The 20928-nt window shown below is 38.8% G+C and overlaps 1 protein-coding gene across 2 annotated transcripts in view; it reads left to right on the top strand.

Annotated features, from left to right (window-relative positions):
- The window catches only part of gnai2a (guanine nucleotide binding protein (G protein), alpha inhibiting activity polypeptide 2a), an 84370-nt gene extending 63680 nt beyond the window's left edge, over positions 1 to 20690 (top strand). For both annotated transcript variants that reach the window (XM_036559505.1, XM_036559506.1), the window contains exons 4-9: positions 798 to 958; positions 9421 to 9549; positions 17110 to 17239; positions 17697 to 17850; positions 18847 to 19061; positions 19645 to 20690. In XM_036559505.1, the coding sequence (XP_036415398.1) occupies positions 798 to 958; positions 9421 to 9549; positions 17110 to 17239; positions 17697 to 17850; positions 18847 to 19037 (765 nt within the window). In that variant the 3' untranslated portion in view covers positions 19038 to 19061; positions 19645 to 20690. The remainder of the gene's footprint in view (positions 1 to 797; positions 959 to 9420; positions 9550 to 17109; positions 17240 to 17696; positions 17851 to 18846; positions 19062 to 19644) is intronic.
- Positions 20691 to 20928: the final 238 nt, after the last annotated feature.

The following is a 20928-nucleotide window of genomic DNA, read 5'->3' as shown; positions in this document are numbered from 1 at the left end:
AGTTGTAGTGCATTGTGTCGGTGTGTCATCGTGAAAAAGTATTGTGTTGCGATATTTTTGCCATATTGCCCAACCCTAAACTGCGTGTATAATAAGACTTCCATTACAAAAAGACAACATTGCATAAACAGAAACTCACACTTTGTACTTTCCTGGTCAGCCAGGAAATGCTTTGTGTCAGATGTTTGCTTCTTTAAAATTAATAGAAGTACAATGATAGTTTTTCTTATTATACTTACAATATTTATTATAGTACTTATGTTTTTTACACTACAACATTCCAGATAAAAGAAATAGTGGTGAAAAAAAAAAAAAGGTTCACCAAAAATAAATTTTCTAATTTCTGATATTAGTATTGGACACATGTATATATGAATAACAAAGAAGAACACAAATGACATGAATAGCAGAGCCATTGTTTTGTTCTGTTCAATTGGCAAATTTTTCTTTGATTCTTTTAGTGTCAGCTGAAATTTGTGTTTCTTAAAGTGGCATTAAAGGACCTGATTCTACCCTACAAACAAAAAAAGATTTTGGATAACTTAGACCTCAGTTATTAGCTACATTAGCCTAGTAGCTCTGGTATAAAACTAAAGCGAACTTCAGACACTTGGCTGATTTTGGGATAAGGGCCAAAATGTAAAATAGAGTTTTCTGTGAACGATTCAAGTCAGTGGATCCTACGATGAGTTTTGGATGTCCTTATACTGTAGTACCCGCACTCATTCTTAGTTTTTAAGGTATCTGTTGTGGGTTTTGTCTGACTGTGTGTACATATCTGTGTGGTTTTTCTGCAGGACGATGCGAGGCAGCTCTTTGCCCTGGCTGGAGCAGCGGAGGAGCAGGGTCTTCTGCCCGAGGAGCTGTCCGGCGCCATCACCCGACTGTGGTCCGATGGAGGTGTCCAGAGCTGCTTTGCCCGCTCCAGAGAGTATCAGCTCAATGACTCTGCCGCATAGTGAGTTCACGCTCATACATGTACAGACAAAAAAGGGAATACTATGTTAATATTTCAAATAAACACAAATTACAGAACACTGAACTTTTAGCCCAGTTAGTTATAGTAGTCTTCGATGAAGAGTTTGGCAAAAAATCAAATGTTCCCCAAATATAAACAATTAGCTAGGTACTGGTAATGGGCTGATATCAGCAGAAAATGCTACGGGATATCACAGAGATAAAAAGAATGAATCCGATAGTGTGTATCAGCTAATTTTAAAGATTAGTGGAATTTAAAGACGTAATGTTAGATTGTATCATACAATTCTCAGTTTCTTTTTTTTTAATCTATCAAAATAGTGCTATTGTGCCAAGACATGTTTGACGTCTGAAGTTAACATCTTTAGTAATAGAAATAATGCAGTTTAAAAAGACCAAGGATAAGGATTTTGGGTATTGTAGACTTCCAATTCTTGTTAGCTGCATTCATGTTGTAGCTCCAGTGTAAAACTAAAGAATTAAACTTTAGCCACCGAACATGGCTGATCAGCTACATTTGGGATGAGGAAGGAAAACTGTGATTATTTATATTTGATTTTTCACCAAGCTGTTAATTTAACCAACAGCTTCTGTAGTCGCCTACAAGTACAGCTGTACTGTGCAAAAGTGAGAGACCACTTTTTCATTTATTGAATTTCCAGTCAAAAAGGCCATTGTGTACAAGTTACTCATTTTTCAGTGTCAGGACAAAAAGCAGACAACACAGTACTGTGCAAAGGTCTTACCTAAGCACAAATAAAGGAACCTAAGGACATTTATTTAAAGCTGCCTTTGTGGGCAGTAAATATAAATACACAAATACTGTAAAAAAATGTTAAAAATATCTTAAATGTTTAATAAAAAAACATCTTATGAGCTTTTTGAAGAACGAAGTACGGTTTCCAGATGTCCCCCTGATGCTCCCAGCCTTTCCAGAGAGTTGTTAAATTCCGTCAGCAGCACACTTGACTTTAGCACAATGAAGTACTGATTAGTCAGTTAAAGTACTGGATGATAACTGCACGTAATTCTAGGCCGCCACAAGGAGAGGTTTGGAAATAAATGAACCCACTGCCATACGTTATCACTTCTGATTGTATTATTTTTTTTTATTTAGTTATTGTAATTCATCTAGATAAATTCTGTAGATTATATTCTTGTCCTTTTCTTTCAGTTTTTCAAAGAAATCTGCTGGGATGTTCTTCCACACCGCCACAAGTTCAGCCTTAGAAATGACTGCATGTCTCATAGGTGTTCTAGGGCGCATTTCCGTCTATTTTCTTTTCTCAGAAATAGTTTCTCGACAGTTTCACATCCTTCCAAACCCACAGCATGTAGGTAAATATGTTTTCTGCTTTTTCCTGACACTATCTTGTACTTAATTACTGTTTTGACTGGAAATTAAATAAAGGAAGGGTTGGTTTCTGGCTTTTGGACAGTGCTGTATGTACAAGCGTAGCCATTTTTACAGCCATCAGTAGCAAGACATGTGTGATGAATCTGAAACAGAAGGCAGGTAGACTGGAGGTAAGTGTTTATATAGGACAGTAATGACTGAAGATGGCTGGTCTGGCTGTTTGAGTGAGTATAAGGCGTAACTTGCAGCACTTACTCTCAGCCTGTTTCTCCCTCATCCAGCTTGCAGCTTCTCTAAAGCTTCCAGGAACTCTCCTGTGGCCTAATTTAGCTCCAGAGCAAGATCCTCTGCCTCCACTGCTCCAGCATATTAGCCTTTATCAGAGAAATAAAGGTGGTGATGAACAGTCTGTTTTGCTTGGTGTGTGAGAGAGTGTTTACACTTCAGGCCTTCTCATCTGTAAACTATAATATACAGCATGTGCAAATGCATTCATCAGTTTATTTAGTTGTATTGCCTCACCACGAGTTACAGCTTCGTTTTTTATTTGCTTATAGATGGAGCAGCTAGAGGAGGTGATTAAGTGAAACAGAGTGAGAGGAAGGTTGATGGAGGGAGGGAGAGAGACGTGGAAAGTATGATGCAGGCTGATAGAGGTTAAATATGCAGGGGAAAGACAGGCTGATAGCAAGAGATGGCGATAAATCGGGGGGGAGAGGAGCAGATACTGCAGAGGAACAGAAAGGGAGAGACATAGAGAGACAAGAGCTTGTTTCATATTATAATGAACACACAGCTCTAATGTGGGGAAAAAATCTTGAGTTTCTGAGGTTTTCTTATGTCACTCTTTACACAAAACAATAACCTGGTCACCTTTATTGCAATAATACAGACGAAAAAAACATGTAAGATCCAGCTGTAGCCATTTGCATTAACACACTGAAACATAAACAACACCTTTATGCGAAGAAAGATAAAAAAAGAAACAATTAACAGAAATCAACAAAACCATAAAGGTTTCTGCAATATAATATTTTTATTTAATATAAAATTATATTGGCTGATTTTATCGATTATCTGAATTTTTAGCTTTAAAAAAAAAAACAGTATTCATCTGTCTCAGTCATGACCTTTTTGAAAAGTTTTGATTCATGTGTAGTTCCCATAAGTTAATGTTACGGTGTTTGGATGGTTTACAGTAAATGCTTTGTAGATGCTCAGTCTGTCTTTAACTGACACTCAAATAAATATCTGTTAAATGCAACTGAACTTGAAGTTGAGTGTGGAAGATTCTATTAAATCTATCCCTAATCCTAAACCTAACCCTAACCTTAAGGCAGAACCTTAACCCAACTCCTACATGAAACCCTAACCATACTGTTGTTGATAACTGAGTATCATCAGAATGTTTGTTAATAATTTAAGTATCTGTAGATCATTCATAGGGGACCATCCAAATAAAGAGTGACCACAGTGTTTTATTTATTTAACATCACAGTGGATAACACACCGATCCACACGTGGCAGATTGGTTTCCTGTTCATATATGAACACTAACATTACTGGCTGTTGCCAAAAAAAGTACCTTTGCACTTCTCTCACTCCATTTGTCTACTGTTCTAAATTGGTATATAAGAGTGTCCGCTAAAATATATTTAATACACAACCTGTCTCCCTGCTCTGGCTCTAAATAACAAACTGCCATGGTTACCTTTTGTTTGTTAACGTTAGGTAGATGAGCCAGTGAACTGTGGGAACCAACTGCAGGGTTCTGTGTGACATGATTAAATGGCTTTTTCATAGTAAATGTTAACACTGCAGTAAAAAACTTCACCATGTTGGTAAAGTTTTCTGATGGCTGTTCTCGCATCAAGCTGTACTTCACACAAAAAGTATTGGATTCTTCCGGTCACGAAAATGGCAGGTCATACAGTGACATCACAGGAGACAGACGAATAGGTGACAGTTTTTGTATCAGTTGGGCACTGTGGGGTTGGATGAGGGGAAAGAAAGAGAGACGGTGAAAATTAGATCTCTGAGAATCTCTGTGACCACAGTCGAACCTTGGCTAAACGGGAAAAGAGGAACACTGAGTCAGAGCGTGACAGGTGAGGTGGAGACAGAAATGCCCTTCTTTTAATTCAGAAATGTAGGAAGGGAAACTTCCACATTTTAAAATTTGATTCAATAAAATGACGGCCTGAAAAACTAAGTCTTTGGTATAAGGGACACTTCATTTTTTTAGTGTCAAATAGAAACATTGTTTTAGAAATATTTGCAATGTTCATTTGTTCATCAAAGTTAATATTATTGAAATCTGGCTGATTCATTCATTTATATGGTTCGTTATTTATATCATTAATCTTCTTAGTTATAGTGCTTTTCCTCTGTTTAAAACACCTCTGGTGCTCCTGAATGTGTTCAGTTATGATGGCAGCACTTGAAGCTGTATTTCCTGACTGTCAGTAAGTTAGCTGGTGCTGTACTTGGTGTTTTTTTCAGGGCGGAGGTGTGTGTGGTTTCACGGTGGTTGCAGCCATACACTGCACCTCCCTCCACACCCTCACCCCTCCCTGAGTGTATGTGCATGGATGCACTCTTGCACTTTGCAGGTTTCGGTAATGGTGTCAGAGATTCTGTTCCATTGGCCGAGGTTTGCTAATATCACTCTGTGAAACTTTAAAATAGTGTTACATAAGCTGGTGGTGCACTGAGAGGCTCTCGCTGCAGTAGCTAGACAGTACTTAATAAAAAACCTAGGTCAGATGATGTCGGGAGGGACAACCACAGTCACCACAACTGCAATTTATTTGAAGTTTTTATGTTTTTTTTTCCTTTTTAAAGCAACATCTGACTAGTTTTTGGTACTGAATGCATGTTTGTTAATGATCAATACAATATTTATATGATAAACACGTTTCTCCATGTACCTACATGCATATATTGTCGTGTGGGGAAAGGATGATGTTCTGTATCGGGCTCAGGCCCTACTGTCTTTAACCACAGCAGCACTGGCTCAGTGTCAGGAACAGGTATCAGAGAGAGGTGTGTGTGATGGTGACTGCTTAAAAAATCCTTAGGTTTTAATACATATAAAAAGCACTCGGCTAATGCTCCATGCAGTGGAGGAGGGTTTTTTGTATGGTTAATATATTCACTTCTTCAAATGAAACACTCCACATTTAGCATATTACATTACATAAGGCAAAGCAGTGGCATCATAACACATTCCTGCTGGAGTTCTCTGGAAGCTCTGGTGAAATTCTCTGGAACATTAAGGTACTGTTAACTGTTACCTACCTACTGTCTCGCTTTCTCCTCCTCTCCGTTTAAGGACAAAAGAATCAGGAGGCACGGTGGCACTACAGTACTGTGTAGGGGTGGGTGATCTGGCGATATATCACTTTCTTGTGCCTGGGGTAGACTTAGTAAACACGAACCCACTGCATGGTTATTAGGACGAAATGTAATGTTAGGACTGGAATCCTGACTAACTGATAATATTGGACACATCATTGTATACCTATGCTTATACTTTAGGTTCTAATGTATACCCCGGTGTCCTTCTTTTTCTTTGGTTAATGTATTCAGTTCTTTACATGAATGCACTCACATTTAGCATATTACATTCCATAACAGAAATGGGCAGTCTTATCAGTATAAATAATACAAAAGTCACTGTGTGTCATGGTTTCATCAGTTATGTGTCATGTTATTTCCATGCTACAAGCTAGGTTTAAGTGCATTTAACATGCTTTTGTTATTTTAACCATGTTTACCCATGTGTTGAACTTTACTGTTTCAGTTGCATGACTGATAGAGATCATGTGTTCTAGAAAACACTAGAAACCACTACGGTGCACTAATGGTCATGGCACTGGAAATTTCAATACAGATAATTCCTCAGTGTCAGCTCATTTTATCAGCCAACCAGTATATCAGTCAGTATTGGTACTAAACACAGAAACATAAAAGCTTTAACATGAAAAGTTCTCTACATAATATTTCATGTAATGCAGTCATAAAATCATCTTTTGGTATCATGGTTGTTAGTAATATGTGGTCAAATTATCAGTTTAATCGCATGTTTTTTAGGAATGACATGGAATATGCATTTCATAAATTGACGCTGATCAGCATTAACTTTAGCTGGATGTGAATGACACAAAACAGAGCTCACTTACAAAAACACAATGGTTCAAAGTCAACCTGACATCAAACCGAACCTCCTTTTTTTACATTGGTAGTTCATGTCCTTGGTGATATTAAGGACCATTCATCATATTATTTAAAATATAAAATTCTTGTAATATTGCATCAAAACTCTTGCCCACCTCCAAAACATCTGACTTTTGATTGTAACCGAGCACCATCGGGTGGAGAAAAAAATATTTTTTACCGATAAAATCATGTTTTACCTCCCTCTTTCCACAGTATACCTTAGGGCTTCATAATAAATCGTATTTGTATCATTATCACGATATGAGTTTCCATGATAAACACAACGTTAAGGGCTGTGACGACTGATCAGTTCGATTTACCTCACAGTCAGCACCAAAGTGACGTAGTTAGATTGCCGGGAACACAGCATAAGAAGTCCAGCAAGTACTTTGCCACGTTAAACCCTGTGTGCACATGTGCACAGGTCCAAAAATACTCTATGCTGAACTACTAGCCTGTAAAAATGATTAACACTTGATTATTATTCTCATTTTCAGCATTGAGTGTGAAATGCATAAACTATATGAGCCTATATTGAAAACAAAAATATACACATTTGCTTGTGACTGCAAATATAAACGGCAAAAGCAATTTAGGGAATCCTGACTGTTTTTAGACTGAAGCACCTCAGTTCAGTCTGGAACTCACTCACATTTTGCAGGCCACACATTCTCCACAAGGGGACCCCATAGTTTTAATGCTTTATAAGAACAGTGCTTTGCACAGCAATGAAGGGTTTTCCAAACACTTCCAGTCAGAGGCTGAGACTATTTTCATAGTTTATCTCTTCTCATATCATCATTATTATTTCCAGCTGCCTAATGGAACATATTTTCATTTTATGTCAATATTGTGCAGCCCTATCATACTCTTGGAAGGAAAAGCATTTCGATTTCCAATTCACAATGACTTGAATAGAGAAAAGCTTGGGTTTTCGTCACTCTGTCAATCATTGAGGTGTAATGAGCAGCGAGTGTCTAACCAAACATCACACCTGCTCTCATCACGCAAACACACTCACGAGCCAACGAGCAACCATTTCCATAAAATCAAGGGCTCTCAGAACCATTTAATCACTCGCAGAACGTGTGTGTGCGCATGCACAGCTCAGTATGAGAGGGATTGTTCAGCGCCGATTTGCAGTTCAATCAACCTCCATCCCGTCTCTGGCCAAGTCACAGAGTCTATGACTAACTCCACTGTGTGTCCTCCACAGAGGCCTGTTTCAGACCGGGCTAATTGTGTACCATTGTGTGGAAGAACAGGCGTCTCCAGACATCTTCGGATAACGTGTGACGCACAAGCTTTATTGTTCTCATTTCTACTAATAAAGAGAAGGAATAAGAAGAGGAACCATGTGTGTGTTCGCTCACATGCTTTAGTGTGAAATATGCTTAGGAACCTGTAAACAGCCTTGAAGGATTCAAAATTATTTTCTGATTTATAGAGCTGGAGTTATGGAGCTGTGATAGTTGTTCAGATACCACTTTTATGTGTCATGTTGATACTAAGGGTGTAACCAATTAGAATAATTTAATTTTCGTCACCATTTTTAGCTTTAGTTCAGTTTACTTAATTGCTTTTTTAAATTATATCTGATTATTCTGTGGCAGGGTGGCGGATATGACAGAAATATAATATCACAATACTTTGTACTTTTTCATGATACACAATATGTTTTGATATTTATTTTTTCCAGCATCTGTTATGATGGAACGGGCAAAAACAGAATATGTGGTGCCACAGTTTAAAAACACTCTACAAAATTATGAATAAACATTTTTTATTTAATGTCTTACAAATTGCACTAAGCTAAATCAAATAAACCAGGACTGATTATGCTGCCTGTAATGAAACATGTAGGTCAGTGTTCTTTAAGTAATAAGTAATGACAACCAGCTTAACGAATGAATACACAAGTACAAATACTAGTATTCTTCTCATTCAGAGCCCTGCTAATTTCTGGTTTTGAAATCTGATTAGCTGAGCCACTTTCAAAACTATTCAAAATATCATCGCTGTCCAAAGAAAAACAAGTATCTTCAAAATAGTAACTTTACAGGAGAAGGCAAAAACCCTCTTACCTTCTAGTGTAAGTTAATGTACAGCGATTTTATTCCAAGTGATTTTGGAGCATTTCTATTGGTCCCTTCAACATAAACATCACATCACACAATGTAAAGGACCGCTGGTGTGTTAAAATGAGGCAGAAAAAAAATTGACCAAAAAAGGAGATAAATGGTTTTCTTTGGACAGCAAAGATATGAACATATGCATCAACTGAATTGTGTAATAATGCATTCATAAAACGTTGTGTTTCTTTGCGACTGAGATTGCAAAACATGAGAAATTTCCTTGATTGATTATTGCTTACCTTAACAGTTATCAATTAATCAAGCAAGGCTTGTAACATGGAATATACAAAATGTTTTTTTTTCCCCCCTTAGCTATACCTTTATATCATCCTTGTGTCTGACTGGCATGCTCTCGGAGGATTGATTTCACTCAATGTAGTGACATGTAACCATACGTCGTGGTCAGCACAGTCCATCAGTCTGTCATGAGAGCTGTGGTACTGCCCGAAGCAAGCTGTGCTTTATTTACCCTTTTCCCTGACGTGTGCCTCCACACATCAAACTAGAAGAACTTAATGAGCTCCTTAAATCCCTTACTGTTGACAGTGTTTATCAGCATCATGTCTTTTTCTTTCATTTCAGCTATCAAAGTGATGGTTGGCTGTGATGCGTTGCCTCTGGCAACAGGGTGGCGCAGGGATACATCATTATTGTTGTAGCATCTTTTAAACCAGTGTATGCACTCACAAGTAATAATAATAATGCAATCCTGTGTGTTTGTGTTCTCAGCTATCTGAATGACCTGGAGAGGATAGCCAAGATGGACTACATCCCGACCCAGCATGATGTGTTGAGGACCCGTGTGAAGACCACAGGCATCGTAGAGACGCACTTCACCTTCAAAGATCTCCACTTCAAGTGAGTGGGGAAAAGTCAAAACCCATAATACTGTGTCTTTATATGTATCTACACTCTGCACGCACTTCTTTCAGTCATTTTCATAACCGGCAAGCTTTCTGTTCACATGACGCATGATTTCTCTCAATGTAGTGACATGGTGTTGTGAATGATTCATACCTTTACATAAAACAGTACTGTTTGTAAGGTTTGTCCAAGTAATCCTCTTAAACTCTAAAGTGCCGGTTTCCCGAAACCAGATTAAGCTTAACCCTAGACTGAAACGAAGACCACGCTTAATCTGTAAGGTCCACAGTTTGGTTCGTCACTTTCTGTAGTCCAGAATAAATCATAGTAGTTACTGAAAAATAAGTCCAAAGGTTAATAATTGAATTCTGAGTGTTTAACGGATTCATAAGCACTCTTCTTACTGTTTAAGTGTCTACAGTTTTTTGTGTCTTTTAAAGTAGAGGTGCCAACCACCGCTCTTAAAAATTTCTAGCCCTGTAGTTGGGTTTGGGCTGCTGTAACTGGCTGTGTTGAATTAGATTTGGAAAGAAATCCTGCAGGGCAACTTCCAAGACTTCCACAAGATGCCTGGCATGGATTTGTGATGTAACTAAACAAGCTGTATTGGATTTCTTTTTAACGTTTTCCAGATATATAACAATAACTGCTCTGTCTAAAGGCCTCTGCTGACGAAATATGTTGTAGTTCGGTGGCTTGAAAAAGAGACAGTGCTTCCAAATGCTGAATACAGAAATGAAACCCACATTAACAAACAAATACTCTAGTACTGTAGTCATGGTCTGAATTAGGGCCTGATATATATGCTGATACTGAAGTTGCACAAGTGAATGAAAATGTTTACTTATAAGCACGTACATATATAAAGACTCGTTCAGGACAGTGGTTTAAGATAGCAGTAACCAGTTGCTCATCAGTACAGCGATACAGGCTGAATACAAAACACCATGGTTAAAATAAAAAACATGTAAACTGCATTCAGACCTGACTTTTTGCATGAGAATAAAATGAACTAATATAACCTGGGATGCATGGATCATGAATTTTTGTGGCCAATTCTTGACTTATTTGGCTTATTTCTTTACAGCCAAATTGCCTAAAGGCCCATTTTTATTTATTTGTTTTTTGGTTGTTTGTTTTTGTTTTTTGTTTTTTAATCTGAAGCTGTCTGGGTATAAATGAACACATAAACATCAGCACATTTCAAGCAGTTTTCATTAGCCAAACTAAAGCAAGATAAACAGCATTATTTGCTCGTTTAATGGCCTTTATGATAATGTTGTAGCCTTCTGGTATAGGTGTAGCAGCAGCAGTGAAATACAGCATGAGCACTTTTACCTGTCTCACATTACTTATGTCATAAAATTGCAACACAGATCTGCCAAAATAAAGCCTTAATTATAACAGAAAAAACAAAAACTCGCTTTATGAGAAGAGAACTGATGAAAAATAAGAAACATTAGAGCTATTTAACCAAAATCAGCAAATTCACAAAGCATTCTTGAACGCTCCAGCCCAGTGCTACAGTATTTAGATTATTAAAGTCTGTGCATTTCTGCTTTTTATTTCAGACAGTCATATCAGTCATAACTCATCTTTTTATGAGCTTTTAGTTCCTTAAAATTGGTTTCGTATTAAAATGTTCATATCAGTGTAGACCAGAGGTTCTAATTTCGGCCCACTGAGTTCTGCCGAATCTACAGCTGTTTTCGTTCTGGCCATTTCCAGAGACACAAGGACTGATCAAGTTTACGTCTTCGTTAAAGTAATAGAAAAATTAAATGTACACAGTTTCTCCTCTTACCCAAAATTGTCAACCAGCCAAGACGTGCTTTATGTTTGCTTCTTTAGTTTTGCACTGGAGCTGCAAGGCTGATCGAGTATTTTTGGGGTTGTTGTGTAAATCAGAGAAACTGTTCCTTCAAAGAGGAGAGTTTTTAGTAAGTTCAGGTGTGCAAGGTTAGAACACACAGCTGAATAGTGCTGAATGGAGTTGAAGGACAGGAGCGTAGACAGTATACCTTCCTTTGACTGTGTTTATGAAAAGTAGTTGTGCCGACAAAGTAAATGCTCAACTGCCCCGAGGCGAAATGCAAAGTTTCCCTAATTTACTTCAGACTTCTTGTGGCTCTCTAGCAGTTACACAGAAACATGTTGCACATGTCCTTACATGTGTAGGCATTTATTTAGTATCGTTTATTTAGGCCAAAACTTTCAAAGCTGCACATATGCAACTAATGACAGTGTAAAACTGAAAAAAGCACTACTGAGTCAGGACAATAAAAACAGGCTAAAATATGGTGAGCATGCAGTTCTGTGAGTCGCCCTATAAAGCCTAAAATAATTGTTTAAAAGTCAGAGGCTTTTAAACACCACGTCACACGTCTTTACGGATTAACGATACATGCGCTGGCCTAAAAAGAAGGTCTTGTTCGATATTTAAGTCTCAAATGCAAAATCAACATACTATACATATGATATACTGATAATGATATGATGACAATAGTAGATAATTCACTCACATTCTATGAACACAGGTCCCTTTTTTTTGACTGAGCTCTCTCTGAATGCTCTTTCAAAGCGCTCACAATCTTCAGATTCATCCACTCGTGGAAGGGGTCCGAAGCACAACCCATGTTACAAAATGTTCTTCCACACTTTGTCTGCAATTACACATTTCCACCAGAGAGGTCTCTAAATCCTCAAAACGTAAATAGTGTAGCTTTAAATGCATACATGTATACATACACACACACACACACACACACACACACACACACACACACACACACACACACACACATACACACATAACCCTTCAAAATGGAGGCTCAGTTATGACAGCAACGCTGTATTTTAATGAAGAAGCCATTTCGATCCACACTGCAGGCTCTTTCGGTTAGTGTGTGCCTTTTTAGTCACAGCTGATCTCCTGAGCGTGTCTGGAGCTGTAGGCTCGGAGTTTGGAGAACAGGAACATGGCGGAAATGAGTCACGGTTTGAAGTGTTGGTTCAGAGAGTTTGGCTGGAGGGACGGTGTCAGAATGACTCAGGTGTCCGTTTGTGCTGGCTCTGAGTCGGCAGATAGTAGAGGAGTTAAAATAGCTGTTTGAAGGCCTCAGCTGTTGATGAACTACACAGGAAACGTCAGAGCAGAGCCGTCCCAGCTCAGATCAAACATGGTGACGCATGTCCGTCAGAAGGCCAAAGGCTATCGGCTAACTTCTTACGGCCCGTAAATTAAAAATGTGTGATTGTGTGTCTATGAACTTTATAAGACAGGTGTGTGTGTGTGTGTCTGTGTGTCTCGGGAGGGGAAAAAATTCCTAGGAAGAGCATGCTGACTTCTCAGAAGTGCTGATGTAATCTTTTTCCTGCTTAGACCCTATAGGGGTTTAATTGAGTCTCATTTTGATTAAGAATGGAAGTGTAAAAAGGAGGGATACGTAAATAGAGGACAGAGAGAAAGAGAAAAAAGAAGAGGGAGATGGAGAAAGAAAAAAGGAGAAAAGACAATGAGAGAGAGAAAAGATGTGAGGAGAGTAAAAAAGGAGGAGGGAGAAAGACTGTGAGAGACAAAAAGATAGAAGACGAAAGGAAAAAGGGACAGAGGAGACAGAGAAAGGGAACACACCGAGTCTCATTTTGATTAAGAATGGAAGTATATAAAGAGGGAGATGCATAAATAGAGGGAAGAGAGAAAGAGAAAAAAGAAGAGGGAGATGAAGGAACAAACAAAGGAGAGAGAAAATAAGAGCGATAAGAAAGATGAGGGAGATAGAAAAAGGGGAGAGCAAAAAAAATGAGGAGGAAGATGGAAAAAGAGGAGAGACCGTAAGAGAGAGACTAAAGGGGGAGAGTAAAAAGGAGGAAGATGGAGAAAGAGAGAGAAAAGGAGAGACAATAAGAGAGAGAAGATGAGGGGAGAGTAAAAAAGGAGGAGGGAGATGGAGAAATACAAAAAGAGAGAGACAGGGAGAAAAGAAAGGGGAGCGAGTAAAAAATGAGGAAGGAGAAGAAGATTAGGAGAGAAAAAGATGGAAGACAAAAGGAAAAAAGGGACAGGAGAGAGAGAAAGGGAAGACAGAGAAACAGAGGGAAAGGGAGAAAGAGTGAATAGAGAGTGATAGAGGGGGAAAAGAGAGAGAGAGAGAGAGATTGTACATCAGTCCTGCCTCTCTTGTTTATTAGAGCAGGGATCTGTAAGCCTATAAAAACAGCAGATGGACGGGATTCTCTAAAAACGCTGTATTTTCCAAAACAGACAGAGCAACAACAGAAGCAGACTGCTGTTAATCTCTCTCTCACTCTTCCACTCTTTCAGGCCTCACAATCATTTGCAATGTTAGAAACAGAGTCCAGTAATGAAACTATACTTCTTTGATTCCATTTTGAATTTTGCTAAACCAAATTCAGAAGCCAGAAACACAATGTCTTTTCCTACAGTCATAATCTGTGTTTGATAAGGTAACAATCTTGGCTCTCATTTCATATTTAGTGTTTTTAAAGTATTACTAAGTTACAGAGCTCAGGATTTCTCAGAGCTGTTCTTACTACCAGATTTAAACAGAAACACAGCAAGTTGTTGTGCTGTCTCTTGTGAGGTGTAGCGATGCACATATTTTGGCACGATTATCAGTTCTGAGGTGGAGATTTGATTATCAGAAAAACACATTTATTTAATTACCAATACAACATTTAAAGAATTAAAACCTGGTCATTTCAGAGCATCAACGCTGCCTACTTTTCTCTAGGCTGCACCCAGATTCCCAGTTATAATCAAAAGACTGTAAATAAGAGAGAGAGGGGTGTATGGGACACGTTTGATATGAACATATATTGATTTTTATTATTTATTTGTTTTTTGAATTGAACTCATTACACTCTCGCTAACCAGAATTTTCTCAATAGATAGTAATTCAGTTTGTCATATGTTTTACTTGGTTTGACACATTACAAGACTTAGGCTGTGGCTCTGCTGTCACCTGGTAATGAAAAGTTCAGCCAGGCTTTGGACGTCTTTAGCATGTTTCTTCATTTCTGTTTCTTTGCTCTGCACGTCAAGAGCCAATCAATTGACAACAGTAGCACTTAAAGTATTTTTTTTCATGGTGTGCTTTGTATTTGTTGGTGATATTATTGATATGATTTGATTCTTGCCCTTTGTAATTTGTGATTAAATTGGATCTGAATCCAGTATCCAGGTGATATCAGCCCAATTCTGATAACCAGCATCAGTGTCACCTCTACTTATGATGATGATTACTGATATTTTACCCATATTTGAGGTTTGCATACCTGTTTACCTGGATATATCAGGAGTTCTTCATGTAAAACCGACACATGACTATCGGGGGAAATACACTTTGTTCTATATAAACAAATGCAGTCTAGTCAGTGTTGAGACATATCTGAAAAATAATGCTTTACTGCATTAAGTAGGTATAGCCATAGTTCACATCCAGCCAACTCCCCAGACCCCTCGCCCCCACTCCTAACAGACCCCCACCCTGCCTGCCAATCATCACCCTTGAAAATGTTATACAATTCAACCACTGTGTGCACTTCCACTATGGGAAGGTCCACTATGCAGGTTTACAATTACAAACTGTAGCCCATCTGTTTCTGTGCAGTTTATCAGCCCCCATCTAGTGGAAAGAGACCACAGGACCACCGCTGACGACATATTATTTGGGTGGGGGACCATTCTCAGTACAACAGTATGTGTATATATTACATGTATATGAGAGAAAGAGAGAGAGAGAGAGAGAGATGGTACTGTACTTACAGACTGATTAGGAGTGACTCCCTCTCTCTATCTGTCCTTCTCTCCACCCCCTCTCTCGCCTGGATGTAACCAAGGCAACAAAGCCCACGCAGAAATGCCAACAAATGCCACAGAAATGGTAACAGGCAGTGGGCTGATCGCACATGGCCCAAAGGAAGAGGAGCAGAGATGAAGGGGAAATCTCTCTGCTCACCCAGCAGCTCCAGGACAGACTCGCGAGCCATTAAAGCGGTACTTCAGCCTAATCTCTGTCTGTAGCAAGAGCCAATCACGACAGAGAATAATTTTGATGCTCTTACCAGTTCTTAGTTCAAAAAATAAGAGAAAATTCTACTATAATTGAAGTGAATTAAATGTTCCAGTTTTTTTTAACCTAATCTCTTTCTGCGCCATCTGTAGCAAACAGTCAATTACCACACGGTTTTCTTGAACTTAAGAGAAAAACAGAACAGCCATTGACTCTGTGGCACCTGCCTGCTGACTTGTGGTTCAAGTTAACAGGTTTTCTGTGCTTTTGCAAGTGCGGGCAAATGTGTCAAAATTGGCCATATAATACCAATGCAGCACATTAGTATTACTTTCACTTAGAGGAAGAAGATGACACGTATCAGTCATCTGTGAATGGAAAGTCTGTTTATTTTCTTGAGGACGTGTGCTTGCTTTTTTTGTTAATATGGTCAAGGGTGTTTTGGATAGGTTGACATCATTGACGTTTAGGGTATTTGTGTGTGTGTGTGTGTGTGTGTGTGTGTGTGTGTGTGTTATTGTAGGATGTAGGACTTCTGTTACATGAATAATTTTTATTTTATATACACCCAGAGGAAAGAAATATTCTAAATGAGATCCCCTCTTAACCTCAGTTACTTTTTCCTAGACGTGGTTAAGTCCAGTTTGAAATCAAAATGAGACCTAAGCCATTTCCTCCTGATTTTGAAATTTGGTTCCTGAGAAATGAAACTCAGATTTTCTCACCTTGATCAAAATATTGTCACACATGTGGCTTAACTCTTTAGTGTCTGACTCGTCTCACCCCAGTCTCAGCTGAGTAGTATTTCCATAAGAAAAGTGTGAGATACAGTCATCTGTCAGAAGGAGAACTAGCATAAGCAGTAGCTTATAAAAATATAGATTTAAACCTTATAAACTAGACACCAAAACGTGTTTAGATGGTTAATTCAATGTTTCAAGGATTTTGAGTTACTGTAACTTTTATTATACAACTATTGTAAATTTTATTAGAACTTCATGATCGATGCTGTACGCCTTCCTGGACACATCTAACACTTAATCTTTTACAGCTTCTTGCTAATTAGAGATGCACCGATATGGGAACTGTGGACTGATGCTGATGTCCATGTTTCATGTGCACGAAAGCATCTGCCAGTGCTAATGCATAAACATTACTAAAATCTACTTGGACTAGATTCACCAGGTTTAGCATTAGAGTGCCATGTAACAGCTTTATAGGGGTTACAAATGAAGTAAAATCAATAAAATGCAGACATTTTAGCGCACTAGCCAACATCGGCTAAGCATTACACTCCTCCAAAGTATAAAATATCAGTTTGAAATATCGACAAATCTATACATCTGTCCGATGCAGATCATTTTTTACCGATATGATTCTATCATGGAGCATCCCTACTACTTTTATATCGATCTATTGAACAGTGATTTCAAGCCTTTTGGGGGTATTTTAGGATGGTTTTGAATGTATGATATCAGCGGAGTAGATTGTTTATGAAGTGTGCGCTGTCTCTCTGCAGGATGTTCGATGTCGGTGGCCAGCGGTCTGAGAGGAAGAAATGGATCCACTGTTTTGAGGGAGTCACTGCCATCATCTTCTGTGTTGCGATGAGTGCCTATGACCTGGTGTTAGCTGAAGATGAGGAGATGGTGAGTCTCGCCTTATTCATCTTTAATAAATGATATCTGCCTTCTTTGGCCACATATCAAAAATCTAATACACAATTCAACCTGCACCTTAGATAGGACACTGGTTATACAGGTTTTAGAGTGTGGGAGGTCAATAAGATGAATTTGCACAGCAAAAGAAGGACAAGACGGGCCCCACAATGAAAAAAAAAAATAAAAAATTCTAATTTCAAAAGATCTTTTTGGTTGTGAACACTGACTTTGTTCCAGGTCAAACAGTCAAACAGCATTTTCAGAGAGTTCTGTTACATGTTTCTTATCACTCTACACAAGACGGCTGAATTAATTATCTGAAAACATCCATTTTGTTTGCTTTCTCTTGTCCTCTCTCTCTCTCTCTCTCTCTCTCTCTGTCTCTCTCTCTCTCTCTCTCTCTCTCTCTCTCTCTCTCTCTCTTTTTCTTTTCTCATTCTCTCAGAACCGGATGCATGAGAGCATGAAGCTGTTCGACAGCATCTGCAACAATAAGTGGTTCACGGAGACATCCATCATCCTCTTCCTCAACAAGAAGGATCTGTTTGAGGAGAAGATTGCACACAGTGCTCTGTCCATCTGCTTCCCTGAGTACTCAGGTACAACAATTCTTCATCAAGCACCCATTTAGAATAGAGTACTCGGGTACAATAAAAATCCTTCATCAATCATCCAGTTACAACAGAGCACTTAGGTCCAATAAAATCCTGCTCCAAGTGCCCAGTTATAACAGAGCACTCAGGCCCAACAAAAATACTGCTCCAAGCGCCCAGTTACAACAGAGTACTTAGGTCCAACAAAAATCCTGCTCCCAGTGCACAGTTACAACAGAGTACTTAGGTCCAACAAAAATCCTGCTCCAAGTGCCCAGTTACAACAGAGTACGTAGGTCCAATAAAAATTCTGCTCCAAGCACCCAGTTACAACAGAGTACTTGGGTCCAACAAAAATCCTGCTCCCAGTGCACAGTTACAACAGAGTACTCGGGTCCAATAAAAATACTGCTCCAAGCATCCAGTTACAACAGAGCACTCAGGTCAAATAAAAATCCTGCTCCCAGTGCCCAGTTACAAGAGAGTACTCAGGTCCAATAAAAATCCTGCTCCCAGTGCCCAGTTACAACAGAGCACTCAGGTCCAATAAAAACCCTGCTCCAAGTGCCCAGTTACAAGAGAGTACTCAGGTCCAATAAAAATACTGCTCCAAGCACCCAGTTACAACAGAGTACTCAGGCCCAGCAAAAATCCTGCTCCCAGTGCCCAGTTTCAACAGAGTACCCTGGCCCAACAAAAAATTTTAAGCATGCAGTTGGAATAGATTAGACAGATCAAGTACAACAAAATTCTGCTCCGTGCTCTGCTACAGTAGAGTACTCGGGTCCAACAAATCCTGTTCTAAGCACTCAGTTACAACTAAGCACTAAAATCTAACAGAACATGCTTCAAAAACCCAGTTGCAACTGATCACAAAGGTCCAACAAAAATCCACTCAATTAGAAGGGAATACTAAGTGCTGTACTCCAGCTGAGTGGGCCTGTTCTGTTGTCCTGCTGTGCTCATGAACTCCAACCCACACTGTTCCTGGTCTGACTTCAGGTGCCAATAAGTATGACGAGGCGTCTGAGTACATCCGCACCAAGTTTGAGGATCTGAACAAGAAGAAGGACACCAAGGAGATTTACTCCCACTTCACCTGCGCCACCGATACCAAGAACATCCAGTTTGTCTTTGACGCTGTCACCGACGTCATCATCAAGAACAACCTGAGGGACTGTGGACTCTTCTAGAGGAAAGGCTGATAAAGGGCCGAGGTGAGGGACTCCACACATGTAATGTGTAAAAGAATTACTAGAGCTGCAACTAACGAAGCTACTATTCTATGATTGATTAACCTTTTGACTTTCATTTGGTTAATTGACTAATCTAATTATTCCTTTTCCTTTGCTACCACCGTCTGACAGGATATTTCATCTTATGTCTTTTATGGTACAAAGAAACAATAGAAGTCATATCGCCCCCTACACTTCCTGAAAGGTGTAACAATCTGTCAGAACAACTACATGAGTCATATGAACATTATAGAACAGTTAGTTCCGGCCACGCAAGCTGATTGGTTGAGAAGCGTTCTAACCATGCTATTTCGCCATAACAGCACGCTTTTTCACAAACACTATCACTCCACTGAGACGCCGTTGCTAAGCAACTTTGACAGCTGTAGGAGACGCTCAAGCCATTTGAATGTTAAGGAAGGGATCAACAATAAACACTGTTTTTCATTATTGATGTTAACTAATCCTTGCAGCCCTATAATTGACACACACTCTATGTACATACAGATTTACATTTCTGCAAACATACATTCAGTCTCCCTCTCTTTCTCTCTCTCTCTCTCAGATTACTTGAACTGTCATGATGAGCAGGTGAAGGTGAGAACGCGTCCTGACTGACTGCACTGGCCGATTATAACTGATTCCTGCTACAGTCTGGTTTTGGAAAGCTGGAGAGCCGGAAAGCTCCGAGGAGCCAAACACAGAATTTCAGCCAACCTCCCCCTGGCCCACCAGCGTCTTCTCTCCCTCTGTCCCTCTATCCCTCATTTCAGCCCCAACAGCTCCTTTCCTGTTTGATTTTAGACAGCAGCTCCAACCATCTTGTATTATTAACCTCTTTGGGCTTTGACCACAAATCAACGATTGTTGTATTATTATTTTTTTTTCCTTGATGTTTTTCATTGTTTTATTTTTCTTTTTTTGAATATTAGCAGAGGCAACAAGAAACTTTTTATATGAATACTTTCATTTTACTCTAGAAAATCTGATGTGCAAATTTTATTAAACTTTTAATTGCATAAAGTGTGTTTTTATAAACAGCAGCAGACAGAGATAAGATCGAAAAGGAAAGTTTTTTTTTAAGTAATGTTTACATGTCATCATTTATAGTCAGACATCATACATCCTGCATGGTGGAAGACAGCAGTTATATAGCATAGTAATCTCACAATCTCGACATCATAACATTCCTTTTAAAGTTAAATGAAAAAGAAAAAAAAAATACAAAATCTAGAAAAAGAACAAAAAGATTAGAGAAGAAGCAGAAAGACGTGCTGAATTTGAGCTGGTATTTAATGTATGTATGTAAGAATAGTTCCTTTCCACTCTACCCTGACCTACTCATTCCACCCGCTGTTGTTTTTGCGTTCTGTTTGTGTCTTTATTTCCATTGGACTTTGACTTTTTTTTTTTTCCTTCACCTCCTCTCCTCTACTGTACTCGTCACCATATAAGGAGAAATAGTTATTAACTAATGAGAGTCAAAAATCTAATTGAGTTAAAAAGGGTAGTTTTTTTGGTAAAGTTTAAATGCTTTGAAAAGTCCTATATAATGATTTAATTTAAATAAAAGTTAAGTCACTAGAACCGTTGTGTCTCAGTGGTCACACACATCTTTGCGTTGTTGATTTTGGGGTTATGTGGAGTCACAGCAGTGGATGAGGAGCAAAAAGATATCGTTTGCAAATTTATAAAGCTCAAATAAACATTTACCTGTATAATGTTTAATACTGGTAGAACCAGTTTGACCCTTCAGGCTGTAGCCCACTGTATGTTGCTCTGATAGAATCCATGATAGCAGCTCTCTCGTTCAAACACAGCTTTTAAATGGTTTTTTAAAGTGAAACCT

This window comes from Colossoma macropomum, unplaced genomic scaffold (genome assembly GCF_904425465.1).
Source record: "Colossoma macropomum unplaced genomic scaffold, Colossoma_macropomum, whole genome shotgun sequence".
Classification (NCBI taxonomy): Eukaryota; Metazoa; Chordata; class Actinopteri; order Characiformes; family Serrasalmidae; genus Colossoma; species Colossoma macropomum.
The sequence above is the reverse complement of the archived record's forward strand: the minus strand, read 5'-3'. Positions and strand labels throughout refer to the sequence as shown.